Source organism: Mandrillus leucophaeus, unplaced genomic scaffold, assembly GCF_000951045.1.
Source record: "Mandrillus leucophaeus isolate KB7577 unplaced genomic scaffold, Mleu.le_1.0 Scaffold706, whole genome shotgun sequence".
Taxonomy (NCBI): domain Eukaryota; kingdom Metazoa; phylum Chordata; class Mammalia; order Primates; family Cercopithecidae; genus Mandrillus; species Mandrillus leucophaeus.
Window position 1 is genome coordinate 755,199 of NW_012107653.1, and position 16,792 is coordinate 771,990.

The 16,792-nt window shown below is 41.3% G+C and overlaps 1 protein-coding gene across 1 annotated transcript; it reads left to right on the plus strand.

Moving 5' to 3' along the window:
* Positions 1 to 310: 310 nt before the first annotated feature.
* On the plus strand, positions 311 to 16,374 carry XKRX (XK, Kell blood group complex subunit-related, X-linked). The gene is made up of 3 exons (XM_011964797.1): positions 311 to 1,789; positions 6,778 to 7,046; positions 14,741 to 16,374. Exons 1-3 carry the CDS (start codon positions 1,416 to 1,418, stop codon positions 15,484 to 15,486), a joined length of 1,389 nt encoding a protein of 462 aa, XP_011820187.1. The 5' UTR covers positions 311 to 1,415; the 3' UTR covers positions 15,487 to 16,374.
* Positions 16,375 to 16,792: the final 418 nt, after the last annotated feature.

Below are 16,792 nucleotides of genomic sequence, written 5' to 3' on the forward strand. Positions count from 1 at the left end.
TGGCACCTCTTCATAACCTTTCAACCAAAGACCTGTAAGTTCTTTCTAAAGCTCCTATCCTGGCCTCATTTTGCAAGTGGAGAAATCAAGGCATAAAATATGAGCTTTCAGTGTCTGTAGGCTGACCTTGAGTCTTGACCTTTATCCTGTTCCATCTTCCCTCCGCTGAAAACTCTGGCCCAATTCCTCCCAGGTTCACCCTCTCATGATATTATCTGGAGGGCAATAGGACCTAGGGAGGTTCAACCCTGCGGCCGAGGGAGACACACCTGCCTAACCGCGTGGGTAGAATGAGTGTTGGAGCAAGTCACTTAACTAGTTAGGGAGGGCGGGGTAGAAGTGGGCGCCTGCTGCTCTTAGGGAAGAGTAAAGCTGTGGCTTCCGCCTGGGTCTGGAGGTCGTGGTCAGAAGTGCTTCTGAAGAGCGGCCCAAGCCCCTTTTGTCCCGCCACTCTTCAAGGAGCATCCCTCGGCTGGCCGCCTGCCCGGGAACACTCTGGCTGGTTTTGTTTGGCCCCAGCTGTCCCGCCCATCTCGCCCGCCCCCGCCGTCCCGGTGCCTTAGTTTTTGAAGCTGCCGGCCTCTCGCAGCTGGAATCGCAGGCCAGGCAGGACCCTGGCAGCAGACGGCGTCCAAGAGTTTGGCGACATCCGTCCAGCCAGGTTGGCGACCCGCACGTCGTGCCTCTCACTAGCAAAGTTTCTCCGAGGAGAAGCAGCCCCTCCAGCCTTTTCTTGATCCTGTAGAGCGAGCGCGCTCTGCTTCTTTCCCTCAACACTGCTCTCCAGTCCCGGGCCAGGCGGTCTTGGGGGCGGGGCTGGGGAATCCGAGGAGCTATCCTGAGAACCCTGGACTCAGCAAAGGTCCTGAGAGCGCGCAGGTGAGCGGGCGAGCTGATAGCTACAGCCTAGCAATAGCTAGGATACCTAGGCACTTAACTGAATCCCGGTTGCGCCCCCTCTTCTGCCCTGGCTCAGCTCTCCGCTGACTTGAGAGAACACACTGGTCAGCACTCTTTGTGAGGAGCTGTTGAGTGTCGGTGCTCCCAACAGATTGGCTACTCCCTGCCTGAGGGGCTGCAAAAGGAGCTGCCACAGAAGCCGCTGTTCTCATGACTCTTCACGTCCCTGGAGTTGGACTCTGGATGGGGCGCTGAGATGCTTGCTTTTGTCTTGTTCAAGTTTCACAGCAAGTATGTTGACGATTGGAATCCTGGGCCAATCAAGAGTCGAGTTCAAAGTGGTACTCCTGGGTTTTCCATCCCAGACTCCAAGTCGAATCTGAGTCTAGAAGAGAGCGGTTTCTTGCTCTAACTAGTGAATCTCTGTTCCCAAACGGGACTTGACAGAGCTCTTCTCACCTATACTTGGACTGCAGCGGCTACAGGGTTCTCTTGGGGATGGATGGGAGGGTGCTATGAACACCAGACCACAACATTCAGAAAGAACCTCAACAATGGACAGAGTTTATGAAATTCCTGAGGAGCCAAATGTGGATCCGGTTTCATCTCTGCAGGAAGATGTCATCCGTGGAACCAACCCCCGATTTACTTTTCCATTTAGCATCCTTTTCTCCACCTTTTTGTACTGTGGGGAGGCTGCATCTGCTTTGTACATGGTTAGAATCTATCGAAAGAATAGTGAAACTTACTGGATGACATACACCTTTTCTTTCTTTATGTTTTCATCCATTATGGTCCAGTTGACCCTCATTTTTGTCCACAGAGATCTAGCCAAAGATAAACCGCTATCATTATTTATGCATCTAATCCTCTTGGGACCTGTTATCAGGTGAGCAATTTTTAAATCTTTTCTTTACCCCCCGAACCCCACCCCAGACTTGGGCAGAGAAAGATGAAAGATTTACAAGATGGCTACTATGGCTCTAATCAGTTCTCTCATTTCCTCCCACTCTCGGCTTCCCTGTCTACCATCCAAAAAACTTATCTGAAATCTTAAATGCCACCATGATGAACATGTGGTATGTACCTGTGTTCCAAAACAATGAACGATACTATTTACAAGACTTTATTAGAGAATGTTTGCTGTCTGGATTTGGGCTGTGTGAACTAGTATGGGAACAACAAGACGTGATCACCCTGTGCATGAAGGCCATAGCTGCAGAGTGTGTAATTTTATTTTTTTAATTTTTTTTTTTCTAAGACAAGGTCTTGCTCTGTCTCCCAGGCTACAGTGCAGTGGTGCAATCCTGACTCACTGCAGCCTTGATCTCCTGGGATCAAGCGATCCTCCCACCTCAGCCTCCAAGTAGCTGGGACCAAAGGCATGTGTCACCATGCCTGGTTAATTTTTTTAAAAAAATTCTAGGCCAGGTGTGGTGACTCACACATGTAATCCCAGCACTTTGGGAGGCTGAGGTGGGCGGATCACCTGAGGTCAGGAGTTCAAGACCAGCCTGGCCAACATGGTGAAACCCCATCTCTACTAAAAATCAGCTGGCAGTGGTGGCGCACATCTGTAATCCCAGCTACTCTGGTGGCTGAGACAGGAGAATCACTTGAACCCGGAAGGTGGAGGTTGCAATGAGCCAAGATGGGTGCCACTGCACTCCAGCCTGGGCGATAGAGTGAGACTCCATCTCAAAAAACAAAACAAAAAAAATTGTAGAGATGGGGTCTCGTTATGTAGACTGGGCTCAAGTGATCTTCCTGCCTCAGCCTCCCAAAGTCAGCCACTGTGCCTGGCCTGAGTGTAATTTCGACTCTACCTTTTGGATGCTTTGTAAATTGGATAAGAGTTTCTTTACCCTGAGCTGCTTGGGCTGGTGCTACTGCCATTTTCAAATTTTCAATGTAATTTGACATCTGGAAAATATTTTAAACCATCTGTGATAATCTGGTACCCCAACTCAATGTAGTTCATTCTCTGTCGGTTTATCAGTCTCCTGTTTATCTCTTTGTATATTTCTGCAATAAAGATAAAAAGTTAGGAGGGGACAAAGGAAGACAGTTCATCTCTCTATGTGGATGCAGTAGCACAATTTAATAGTATCAAGTATTTCCATTCAGATTGCCTTCAAGTGGAGAGAATGTACTTAATCCTAGGAAGACAGGCATCTCTGTCAACAGTCTCATCTGGATGCTGTGGGGTTTTCAAGGTAGAGAGATGTTGCAAAATTTATGAGTTCAGGAGTAAGGAATGGACCACATTTGTCTTGATTGCAAGAGAGGTAGACGACTGCAGTCAGCCGAGGAATATGGGTCAGAGTGTTGCAATGGGAAGATACTTCATCATTAGACAACTAAAAACAGTTTGTGAAACTGATTAAGGATGGAACTCACTCCTTTATAAAATTTCATGTATGTACATATATATAATTTTTATTTGTCATTTATACCTCAATAAAGCCAGAAAATTTTTTTATCAATACATTTTTAAGTGGGGAGGAATTGATTAGGCTCCATCAGAGAGAATATGGGATATCAACAGAAACAGTGGCCTGAAATTCAGGAGATTTGGAGTCTAGTCTTCCCTCTGTCATTGACTGGTTGTGTGTTCTTGGTAAAATCTCTGAAGATGTCTTCACAGGAAGGCATATACAGTTCTCTCATCTGTAAAGCAAATGGGTTAGTCTAAATCATGGGTCTCAAACTCAAACACTTGCATGGACCAGGCAGGTATCATAAATGAATGGAGCAGGCCTAGTATAAGAAAAAACAGTAGCCTTGTGTGTGATGATAAATGAAAACAAAGTCTCAGTGTTAGAGAAATACTGAGGAGTAGTGAATACCATGGTAATCTGAAATCTTCATGACCTGCCTGAAGGAGGTAGCCCCTCTAGAGCCCTGGCCCGTTGTTTCCATGTTGGAATTCAGACCCAGTATTGCCAGATCTACTAAGTTTTCAGGAGATGCTCCAAAGACAGGATTTTTACATGAAATGTCATGATTTTAAATTTTCACAGCTGACTAAAACAACAACAACAACACAGGATGGGCCAAACCATTTCTATTGGTCAGATGTAACTCAGCTGGCCTATATGCACCTTTGGACTGGGTAATCTAAAGATCCTTTATGGTTCTAAATCTTTGAAGTTAAGCTGTAAAAGGAAGACCTCATCTTGACCTTGAAACCAAGAAATTTAAAGATGTCACTAGAGGACCAAATAAACCATTCGTCCCTCCTTTTTCAAATGCAATATATTGAGTTAACCAATCGAAAACTCTCAAGATACAAATTTCAGAAAGTACCCAGCTGCACCCTCCCCTCTTTTTGACTTCCTTTGTTTGCTTTGTGAACCCTCTGTGTGGAGTGTTGAGTACTGTTTTTCATTTTTGTTGTTTAGCTTCCGCTAGAAATGATTGGGAAGCATTTATAACCTCAGGCAGCTAAGCCCACAGCAGAGAAAAGATAATTAAAAACTCACAAATTATACTCTGGATTTGTTTATTTTCAAGGCCAATTACTTGTTAGATAGGTAGGAACTTGATTAGTGCTATCAGGCACATGAAAGTGCTTGTAGGGTCTGGGTGCCTTACATGAAATGCAAGCATACTTCTGAAATGAAAATGTGCTCTAATTTATTGAAGCTTATAAATGGGCAAACACCCTTACTTAAACCAGAAAATAGCCTTGAGAATAGAAACGGAACATTTATGTAAATGTAAATGGAACATTTCATGCCACCACCTTCTCCAATACTGTTCTCCAATTTAGCAATAGTACTGATGGGTTTGGATTAAAATATAAAATTTTTCATTTAAAATGCACTTATGCAGAACAAGAATCAGAAAAAAGTGTTGCTTTTTCTTCTCTGTTCTTTCTTTGCATCTTTTTCTTTCCCAGGTCTTAGAGTTTGTCCCTAGAAGGTGAAAATTTCAAACTACATGCTTCAGAGTGGTACACATGCATCAATCTTAGGGTGATCTATGGAGACTGGCAGCCAGCATATGTTCCAAATTTTCCTTATCAGGAACTAAAGGCTAGAGAGCATATCAACCTCTGGGCTTGTCTTTGGTCTACTTTTCTGTTAAATTTCATTGCTGTTATTATTATCCTCTCCTCACATAATTGCTTACCCTGTATTATTTTCTTCCTTCTTATTCTTTCATTTACTCAGCAAATATTTCTCAAATACCCACTAAGTGATAAGAGCTGTAAACAAGATAAATACAACCCTTGACCTCAGTCTATTAGGCAAGATGCCTTAATGTCCACTACAAATGTTCTTACTAGTCATAAGTAGTCCACAGTTTTTATTCGTTCAAGGTGAGTAGGGAAGTGGTAACTCAGGTGTTCCAGAACAAGATGTTCTAGTTGCTTGTCTTCCACTTACCACATCAGAACTGCTATAGACTTCTGATTTGTATGGGGGAGATAGGAGGGGCATAGCAGGAAATGTCATTTTACCCTTATTCCAAGGATGATAGACTTTCATAAGGATGTTTTTCTCTTTGTAAAGAAAGAATCCAGTTTAAAAGGCTTCTGTCCACGAACAGGTCAAGAGGCACAAAAAGTAACTATTACAGTGATCTTTCGAGGGCCTAGGTTTGTAGTTCATTCAGGTTTGAGTTGTCGTCTTTTAAGTACCTTTGTTGCTTTCATTGCTTCCTGTGTATATGAGATATTTTTTTTTCCCTGATCTCTCCCAAGACTTTTTGGCTGAGATATAGTTATGAGCCCTTTCTTGAAAAAGCAGAATCTGGCCAGGTGCAGTGGCTCACACCTGTAATCCCAGCACTTTGGGAGGCTGAGGCGGGTGGATCACCTGAGGTCAGGAGTTCAAGACCAGCCTGGCCAATATGGTGAAAACCCATCTCTACTAAAAATACAAAAAAAAAAAAAAAAACTTAGACGTGGTGGCACGTGCCTGTAATCCCAGCTACTCAGGAGGCTGAGGCAGGAGAATCGCTTGAACCCGGGAGGCAGAGGTTACAGTGAGCCGAGATCGTGCCACTGCACTTCAGCCTGGGTGACAGAGCAAGACTCTGTCTCAAAATTAAATTAAATTAAATTAAATTAAATTAATAAAGAAAAAGCAGAATCTAAAACCTTGGTTATGGAGCTGAATGCTTTGAGTGAGGAATGCTTTACCTCACGAATTTGAGGTAAGAAAACAGGTCCTTTTGGAACCTTCATCATTTCGCTAGGAAAACAGTATTGACTTAATACCTTTGTGTTCAAGGCACTTTTGTACCTGCCATAGGCCTATTCTTAAAAAGACAAAACAATTCCTCAAGTCCTCAAACAAGTACTTCTGAAATGGTGTTCTTAGGATAGTCAATGACTGGACAAAAAAGGATTTCGATTCATGTAATTTGTAGAAGGCATGATCCACCCTTTGACTTATGAGAAATGATCAGAGCAGGAGAGAGAAAAAGACAAAAAGTAGTGCAGGCCGGCCATGGTGTCTCACACGTGTGATCCCAGCACTTTAGGATCCCAGCACTTTGGGTCAAGGCAGTAGGATTTCTTGAGCCCAGGGGTTCGAGACCAGTCTGGGCAACATGTCTAGATCTCATCTCTACACAGATTAAAAATAGCTGGCATGGTGGCATGTGCCTGTATTCCTAGCTACTCAGAAGGCTGAGATGGGAGGATCACTTGAGACCAGGAGGTCAAGGCTGCAATGAATCATGATTGTGCCACTGTACTCCAGCCAGGGTGACAGAGTAAGACTTTGTCTCAAAAATAAAATAAAATAAAATAAATAAAATACAGAAGTAGCACAGCCTCCCCAAGTTATTTTTTTCCCCTCATTACAACCTCCCTTCCCAGGACAGCTTTAGTTAAGTTCGCATGATGCTTTACTTCTGCAGATGTTTGGAGGCCATGATTAAGTACCTCACACTGTGGAAGAAAGAGGAGCAGGAGGAGCCCTATGTCAGCCTCACCCGAAAGAAGATGCTAATAGATGGCGAGGAGGTGCTGATAGAATGGGAGGTGGGCCACTCCATCCGGACCCTGGCTATGCACCGCAATGCCTACAAACGTATGTCACAGATCCAAGCCTTCCTGGGCTCAGTGCCCCAGCTGACCTATCAGCTCTATGTGAGCCTGATCTCTGCAGAGGTTCCCCTGGGTAGAGGTGAGTGGGGTCAGGAGAGGGGAGGGCTCCAGTTAAATCAAGGGTTTTAGAAGTCTAGACCCAAGCTGTCTAATATACTGGCCACTAGCTTCATGTGGCTATTTAACTTAAATAAAATTAAAAACTTGCCCGTTGATACTAGCTACATTTCAAGTTCTCAGTAGCCATGCGTGGCTAGCAACTACTGTATTGGATGGCACAGGTATAAACATTTCCATCATCACAGAAAGTTCTATTAGACAGCACTGGGAGACTGTCAAAGAACTTGTGGAGTCAGACATCTCAAGCCTGCCAGATTTCTTAAACAGGTAAGCTGTTTAGACTAAAAATGTCACAGATAAGCCTTCTCTGGGCCCAGAAGAAGCTAATAATACCAGCAGTCAGTAGGATATTTTCCCTTGCCCAAAATGTTTAAATTATGCTGTTAGTTGTTTTGTTTGTTTAAGGATGGCAGTCTTCAATAAGAGGTTCACAACTAGTACTGATCATCAGAATCATGTGATGAGCTTCTTTTTGAAATTATATTCGGTCCCCAGACTTGAGTCAATCTTAGAGTGTGGCTGGGGCAGGAATATGTATTTCTAAAAGTTACCCCAGTTGATTTTGATCAGCCACATTTGGGAACCAGTGATTGAATCATTTCTGCTAATGCCAGTGGAGAGAAAGAAAAGGAGTGTGGGGTGAATACTAATGAGAGTGAGGCCTGGTCCAAGTTCTGACCTTCACTGCGATCTTTGGAGGAAGTTACAAAGCAATCACTGACCTAATTTCCCACTTGTAAAAAAGGGATCCTGAAATGAGTACGACCTCTAGCAGTGGATGAAATGTGAGTCAGTGTTTTCAAAGTTGAGATAAATTGTTGTTAATGAATTTTAACAGCCTGAGATGTGCTTCATCTGCTTGGGCAGGCGCTGGTATAGGTGTGGGTACAGCTTTGGACCATTTCCTAATTATTAGGTTCTAGCCCTGTTTGGCAAAGTCCCATGTCTCAAATAAGGTAAGGAGGAAATTTGCCCTCTTTTGTCTTTTTTCCCCACTAAGAATTGTTCTTGAAGTTCTGTTGGTCTTGAAGCTTTTCACATACATACATAGTAGTTTGAGGAGAAAACTCTTTAGAAATGATGATGCTTTTCCTTTAAATCATCTAATAAAAATAGGTGTACATTACAGCTGGGCATGGTGGCTCACGCCTGTAATCCTAGCACTTCGGGAGGCCGAGGCAGGTAGATCACTTGAAGTCGGGAGTTCAAAACCATCCTGGCCAACATGGTGAAACCCCATCTCTACTAAAAATATTTTTTAAAAAGTCAAGGCTGGGCACGGTGGCTGGTGCCTGTAATCCCAGCACTTTGGGAGGCTGAGGCAGGTGGATCGCCTGAGGTCAGGAGGTTGAGACCAGTCTGGCCAAAATGGCAAAACCCTGTCTCTACTAAAAATACAAAAATTATCCAGGCATGGTGGCGGATGCTTATAATCCCAGCTACTTGGGAGGCTGATGCACGAGAATCACTTGAACCTGGGAGCCCTGATCTCGCTGTTGCACTCCAGCCTGGGCAACAGAGTGAGACTGTCTCAAAAAAAAAAAAAAAAAAAAATTTAGCTACGCGTGGTGGCAGGTGCCTGTAATCCCAGCTACTCGGGAGGCTGAAGTAGGAGAATTGCTTGAACCTGGGAGGTGGAGGTTGCAGTGAGCCGAGATTGCACCGTTGCACTCCAGCCTTGGCGACAGAGGGAGACTCCCGTCTCATAAATAAATAAATAAATAAATAAATAAATAAATAAATAAATAAATAAATAAAGGAGTACATTACAAAAGTAATACATGCACAGATTGATGTATAAGTAATTGTATATGCACAGAAAATTTCTGGAAAATTATGCAAGAAACTACCTCTGCAGAGTGGGAATGAAAAGTCAGCAGTCTTACTTTTTTAAATTCTTCTGTATGGTTTGAAATTTTTTTTTCGTGATCATGCATTACTAATTTTGGTCTTTTTTTTTTTAATTACAAAAGTCAGACATGGTTATAGTAAAAATTAAAAACCATACAGAATAGATATAAAATAGGAAACATAATCTCACTCCCCAAAGATAACCTCTGTTAATTATCCAGTATATATCCTCCTGGACTTATTTTTACTATGTAAACATAAACATACATACAATATATATTGTATATGTTTTTGCCCAAAAATGGACTGTATGAAACATTCTGTCAACAAAGTCTTTTTCAAAAGTACGGTATGCCAGTACATCTTTTCTCAAGTTATTTATATATACATGTATCACAATAATAAACAATAATATGGGTTTCCTTTATATGAATTAGACTATTGTTATTCTCCTAATTTTCTACTGATAGGATTCTATTGATTGTCTCGAAAAAAAAAAAAAGGTAGCACAACCTCCCCAAGTTATTTTTTCCCCTCATTACAACCTCTCTTCCCAGGACAGCTTTAGTTAAGTTCCCATGATGCTTTACTTCTGCAGATGTTTGGAGGCCATGATTAAGGACCTCACACTGTGGAAGAAAGAGGGGCAGCAGGAACCCTATGTCAGTCTCACAAATTTTAATTTTTCACAAAAACGTTTTTTTTCTAATTACAAATTATGCCATAGTAAACATCTTTATAAATGCATGTGTCCTCAAATGAGACTTTGTAGGACAAATTTATAGCAGTAGAATTGCTGAGTGGAAGGATATGTATGTTTAAAATTTTATTGATATTGCCAAATAACTCTCCCAAAAAGGTATATGAATTTATACTCTCACCAACAGTATGCAAATGTGCCTGTTTCTGTTTCTTCATATCTTAAACTCAATATCATTTATTTGTATAATTATAAAATAATTGACTTTTAAAATAATCGGCTTTCTTTGGTTATGAATGAAGCTGAGCATCTTTTTGTGTTTGGTCATTGTGTGTTCTGTGAATTGCTTGTTTATATATTTTACTCACTTTTTCTAGTGAGTTGTCTTTTTCATGTTAAGTTTTAGGAGCTATTTACTTATTCTTGTTATTAATCCTTTCTCTGCTGTGAATGAGTATGTATGCATATATTTGTATATTTTTTGTTTGTACATACACATGTTTTAAACATGTATATACATGTCATGCAAGTAATATGTGTGTGATATATTTAATATCCACAATACACTTTGTAGTATCTTCTGGAATTCTGAAGTATTACATTTTTATGTATTCAAATTCTTTATTGCTTTTAGATTTTGTGCCTTTCTTACAAAGGCCAATCGCATCTCTCATCTGGTAGAACAATTTTCCCCAATCTTCTAAGTAGATTAATCTTCAAGATCAGTTTTTCAATTCCTCCTACAAAAAACAAAGCAAAATAATAACAGCAAAAGAAAAAAACATTTCATTGAGATTCTGATTGAGATTGGTATCAAATTGCTTAGGTTATTTGGGGGGAATTTACATGTTTATAGGATTGATGGATTTCATATTGTGAAATGATAAATCTCTCCATTTTATTAAATATTTTAAAATGTACCTCAGTAAAATTGTATCATTTTCTTCAGTAAAGTTGTATAGTTTTCTTGCTATGAGTCTTACATTTTTATAAGGCTTACTTTCAGATGTTCTATCAGTTTTAAAATGACCTGATTTTCTAAGTACCAGGATAGTATCCAGGTAAAGTAAACCCACCTACCATACTTTTGGAAACACGGGGATGATGAAGATGACAAAGAATAGGAAGAAAGAGGAGGAGGGGGAGGAGAAGAAAAAGGACAAGAAAGAATAAGGGAAGAAGGAAGAAAAAGAAAGAACACAGCTAAAAGATAGAATTTACTAGGTTCTAAGCATTTCTCTAAGCCCTTTACATGTAAATGTTTATTTAATCTTTACCACAACCCTATGAGATAATTATTATTCTCATTTTACAGATGAAGAAACAGACTCACCGAGAGTTTAAGTATATTCCCCCAAGGTCCTGTAAGCAAAGATTGGATTGGAATTCAGGGTGTTTGCCTCCAGAGCCTGTGTATTTTGTTCTTTTATGGCATGAGTCTATTTGTAGGGACGCAGATTGAAAATGTTTTGACATTTATTGGAAGCATCAGGATTTTTTTCCTTCTGTTACACTACTAATCAATAAATGAGTTCTAGTGTAAGGGAAAGCATCGCCACACAGCTGAATGTATGCTCTGACATTCCCAGTTCCATAAGGTGCATCAGCTCTTGAGGATGGGACTGAGAATGGTTGAGAAAGCCAAGAATCACCACTTCGAGAGTCTCCCATTCCAGTCTCTGAGATTCCAACACTCTACTTAAAACTGAAGAACTCAGAAACAGAGCTGTGCTTCCTTTTGGGTTTACCTGGGGGACATCTTAACTTTTCCTCCATGAAAAGTAAAAGATTAAGTTGACATCGCTATGGCCACCTTTTCCCTAGATCAAGTGTTTTAATAGGAACAGAAAGCTCCAGCTTTTCTTTTGGATGAGTATTCCTCAGCCCTCCCAGTTCTCTTGAGAGCACTGGACTTTTCTTAGTAATCAGCATCCTTTGACATAAAGAAAGAAAAGGAAAGGGCCACCTGTGTCATCTGTAGTTGAGGCTTAGGTAGGTTAGGGAGCATCCTGGCTCTTTAGGGCCACTACTCTAACATATGGTTCCATGGATGTCATGGGCGAGGCAACAGGGTTTTGAATTTTTTGAACCACCCTGCTGCAAATTCAGAGATTCCTAACATATGGGGGTAATGAATTGACATTGCTGATGACAAATATAAGCAACTCTAGAGTATCTCAGTGAATTGAGAACTGAGGCACATAGATATTCAGTGACTTCCAAAAGTTCCCATACAACTGAACCAAGGATTTTCTTTCTTTCTCTCTTTCTTTCTTTCTTTCTTTCTTTCTTTCTTTCTTTCTTTCTTTCTTTCTTTCTTTCTTTCTTTCTCTTTCTTTCTTTCTTTCTTTCTCTTTCTTTCTTTTTCTTTCTCCTTTTCTTTCTTTCTCTTTTTCTTTCTTTCTCCTTTTCTTTCTCTCGCTCTTCTTCCCTTCCTCCCTTCCTCTTTCTTCCTTCCTTCCTTTCTTTCTTTCTTTCTTTTTCTTTCTTCCTTTCTCTTTTTCTTTCTTTCTCCTTTTCTTTCTCTCTTTCTTTCTCTCTCTTCCCTTCCTCCCTTCGTCTTTCTTTCTTTCTCTCTTCTTCCCTTTCTCTTTCTTTCTTTCCTTCTTTCTTTCTTTCTTTTTCTTTCTTTCCTTCTTTCTTTCTTTCCTTCTTTCTTTCTTTCTTTCCTCCTCTCCTCTCCTCTCCTCTCCTCTCCTCTCCATTCCTTTCCTTTCTTCTCTTCCTCCTTACAGGCATGCACCACCACGCCTGGCTAATTTTTGTATTTTTAGTAGAGACCGGGTTTTACCATGTTGGTCAGGCTGGTCTTGAACTCCTGACCTCAGGTGATCCACCCACCTCAGCCTCCCAAAGTGCTGGAATTACAGGTGTGAGCCACCGTGTGCCCGGCTGGAACCAAGGATTTCTAATTAGTTTTATTTATTTATTTATTTATTTATTTATTTATTCTTTTTGAGAAGGAGTCTCACTCTGGTGCTCAGGCTGGAGTGCAGTGGGGCGATCTCAACTCACTGCAACCTCTGCTTCCTGGGTTCAAGTGATTCTCGTGCCTCAGCCTCCTGAGCAGCTGGGATTACAGGCATGCCATCATGCCCAGCTAATTTTTTTTTCTTTTTGAGACAGAGTCTCACTCTGTTGCCCAGGCTGGATCATAGTGTGTAATCTCGGCCCACTATAACCTCTGCCTCCCGGGTTCAAGCAATTCTCCTGCTTCAGTGTCCTAGGTAGCTGGGATTACAGGTGCACGCCACCACACCTGACTAATACTTATATTTTTAGTGGAGATGGGGTTTCATCATGTTGGCCAGGCTGGTCTCAAACTCCTGACCTCAGGTGATCCATCCGTGTTGGCCTCCCAGTGTGCTGGGATAACAGGCATGAGTCACCACGCCCAGCCTAATTAGGTATTTTATGCACCTCTCTAATCTCAGAAGTCTTCATTAATTCCACAAACATTTACTGAGCACCTGCTATGTTCCAGGTAATATATTAGGCTCTGGGAATACAGCAGTGAGCAAAATAGACATGGTCCCTCCTGCCTGCATGGAATTTTCAATACACATTTTGACACATCACTGAAGTTAAGTGTTCTAGAAATACACAAACAACGTTAGTTCCTTGAAGAAGATATACATCGAAGAAGGGACTTCTATTAGCAAGGGCATTCTCTATGAGTCTCCTAAGACTGGATTTTTTCAGATAGAGTTCTTTCTGCCTTATTCAATGTTTGCTCCAAAGCCTGCTTCATCAGCAAAGTCTGCCTGATACCTTTATATGTACTCTTCTCATGTTAGTGACTTCTCAATGTTCTAAGACCCACGCTTTTTAAGGAAGTTTATTTTATATATTTATATGATTATTAAAGTGTTACAGTATATGTTCATCATGGGAAATTTAGAAAATAGAGCAATGTAGAGAAAAAGATTTCTAAAACTGATATAAGACTATCACACACAAAAAAAGATATTTTGGTTCATTTTTTCAATTTTTTGTGCATCTATTTTGTTTTATTGTATGTATTCAAGGTGTACAATGTGATGTTTTGATGTATGTACACATTGTGAAATGATTACCACAACCAAACTAACACATTCATCACCTCACATAGTCACCATTTTTGTACGTGTGTGTGTGTATATATGTGTGTGTGGTAAAACTTAAGATCTACTCTCTTTAAAAATTTCAAGTACACAATACATTATTGCCAACTATAGTCATCATGTTGTACATTAGAGCTCTGAAACTTATTCATCTTATAACTCTAAGTTTGTAGCCTTTGATCAAAATCCTTCCATTTCCCTAAGGCCCCATCCCCTGGTAACCACCCATTCTACTCTGTTTCTAAGAGTTCAACTTTTTTAGATTCCACATATAAGTAAGACAATGCAGTATTTTTCTTTATGTATCTAGCTCATTTCACTTAGCATAATGTCCTCTAGGTTCATCTGTGTTGTCACAGATGGCAGGGTTTCCTTAATTTTATGGTTGAATAATATTCATACACACACACACACCAGATTTTCTTTATCCATTCATCTGTCAACAGATACTGAGTTTGTTTCCATAGCTGGGCTATTGAGAATAATACTACAATGAACATGGGAGTGCAGATATCTCTTTGAGATACTGATTTTCTTTAGGTATACACCCAGCAGTGGGATTATTTGATCATTTGGCCATTCTGTTTTTAATTTTTTTGGAGAACCTCCATACTGTTTTCCATAATGGCTGTATCAATTTATGTTCCCACAGTGTACAAGGGTCTTTTTTCTCACATCCGCACCAACACTCATTTTTTTTTAAATAATAGCCATTCTAACAGCTGTGAGGTGATATCTCATTGTGGTTTTGATTTGCATTTTTGTGATGATTAGTGATGTTGAACACCTTTTCATATACCTGTTGGCCATTTATATGCCGCCTTTGGAGAAAGTCTATTCAAATGCATGCTATTTGTTTACATAGCTGTGATCATATTTGCATTTGCTCTTAACTAGAGCTCTCAAGTCTCACCTGTCCTCTCTCTGGACCTCTGGGTTATAAGTACAGCCTTCATTACCAACATTGACTGATTGCCTGTTTTTGTTTTTTTTTAACAGTTGTGCTAATGGTATTTTCCCTGGTATCTGTCACCTATGGGGCGACCCTTTGCAATATGTTGGCTATCCAGATCAAGTACGATGATTACAAGATTCGCCTTGGGCCACTAGAAGTCCTTTGCATCACCATCTGGCGGACATTGGAGATCACTTCCCGCCTCCTGATTCTAGTACTCTTCTCAGCTACTTTGAAATTGAAGGCTGTGCCCTTCCTAGTGCTCAACTTCCTGATCATCCTCTTTGAGCCCTGGATTAAGTTCTGGAGGAGTGGTGCCCAGATGCCCAATAACATTGAGAAAAACTTCAGCCGGGTCGGCACTCTGGTGGTCCTGATTTCTGTCACCATCCTCTATGCTGGCATCAACTTCTCTTGCTGGTCAGCTTTGCAGTTGAGGTTGGCAGACAGAGATCTTGTCGACAAAGGGCAGAACTGGGGACATATGGGCCTGCACTACAGTGTGAGGTTGGTAGAGAATGTGATCATGGTCTTGGTTTTTAAGTTCTTTGGAGCGAAAGTGTTACTGAATTATTGTCATTCCTTGATTGCCTTGCAGCTCATTATTGCTTATCTGATTTCCATTGGCTTCATGCTCCTTTTCTTCCAGTACTTGCATCCATTGCGCTCACTCTTCGCCCATAATGTAGTAGACTACCTCCACTGTGTCTGCTGCCACCAGCACCCTCGGACCAGGGTTGAGAACCCAGAGCCACCCTTTGAGACTGAAGCAAGGCAAAGTGTTGTCTGATTCTATTTTCTGGGTATTTTAGGATGAGTTGGGAGTTGCCAAGAGTAACCATGAAATTGAAGGAAAGGATGAGGCTCATGGATGAGATACCCATCATTTTCTTGACTTTTCTGTTAAGCCTATCAGAAGAAAGAGCAACTCCCAAATAGGTTTTATTTTCTTAAGAGTTACCACTATGTTTGGAACCAGGGGGTATCCACTATATGGTTGAAAGGGTCAGAAATACCATTCACACCCTTCTTACCTAGGTCGATTGGAATAACTTGCCTTCAAACACTTTAGGCTCTCTAAAGTGACCTTCTAGCTCTGCTCATTTGCTTGATGCATTTCTGAGCTTTCCTGGACTGAGCCGAAGGCCCAGAATCCCACTAGAATATAGCCTGACTGATCAGAGGATATGACAACTTACCAGCTAAGAGTACTTCCCAGGAAACAGTCTGACTAATGTGGAACCTGCAACTGTCAGTGTGGCTGGGGTCTTTTTAATTCCAGTGAGAAGCTCTGGCTGAGAAGAAAATCCCCACTATTAAAAAAGCTGCTCCCCAAACAGATTAGCTCTCTGTTAGGATTTTACTAGTGGCCATTCAGCAAGGACCTCTCTTTACAGTGGCACTTCATAGGCACACTCTGAGGAGAAAGTGCAGAGTAGAATTCCTTCAGGGCATAAGCCAAAATGACTCTTTTTCTCAGGCACCTGCATGGACCTCCAGCTTGTCTAGTGGAATTGTTGAGCGAAGCCTCTCCCTTAGTGCCTCATTAGCAGAGATTTTATCTAACCCAGCTTTTCTGTGCTCTTGGTATTTTACTACTTGATGTGGACCTCAGAGAAGCTGAACTGTAATTGAAAATGTTTCCAATGTGTGGAAGAAATGAAGACTACTTTGTGTCTGCTGTTGTCCTGAGTATTTCATTAATGTGTGTGCGTGTGTGTGTGTGTGTGTGTGTGTGTGTGTGTGTGTGTGTGTGTTTAGGGGAGAGAGAAAGTAATGATAGCTGAGACATCACCTTCATGTTGTTTGGGATTGGGATGGGTGACTAACACTCCAAGGTAGAGGGAAGTCAGAGGAGGGAAACAAGATCACATTAAATCATCATCAGTACTGGTTTCTGCCTACAGGATTTTACTTTTTTTTTCTTTTTTTTCTCTTTTCTGAGATGGAATCTTACTCTGTTTTCTCGGTTGGAGTGCAGTGATGTGATCTTGGCTCACTGCAGCCTCTGCCTCCCGGGTTCAAGCAGTTCTTCTGCCTCAGCCTCTCGAGTAGCTGGGATTATAGGTGCCCACCACCATGCCTGGCTAATTTTT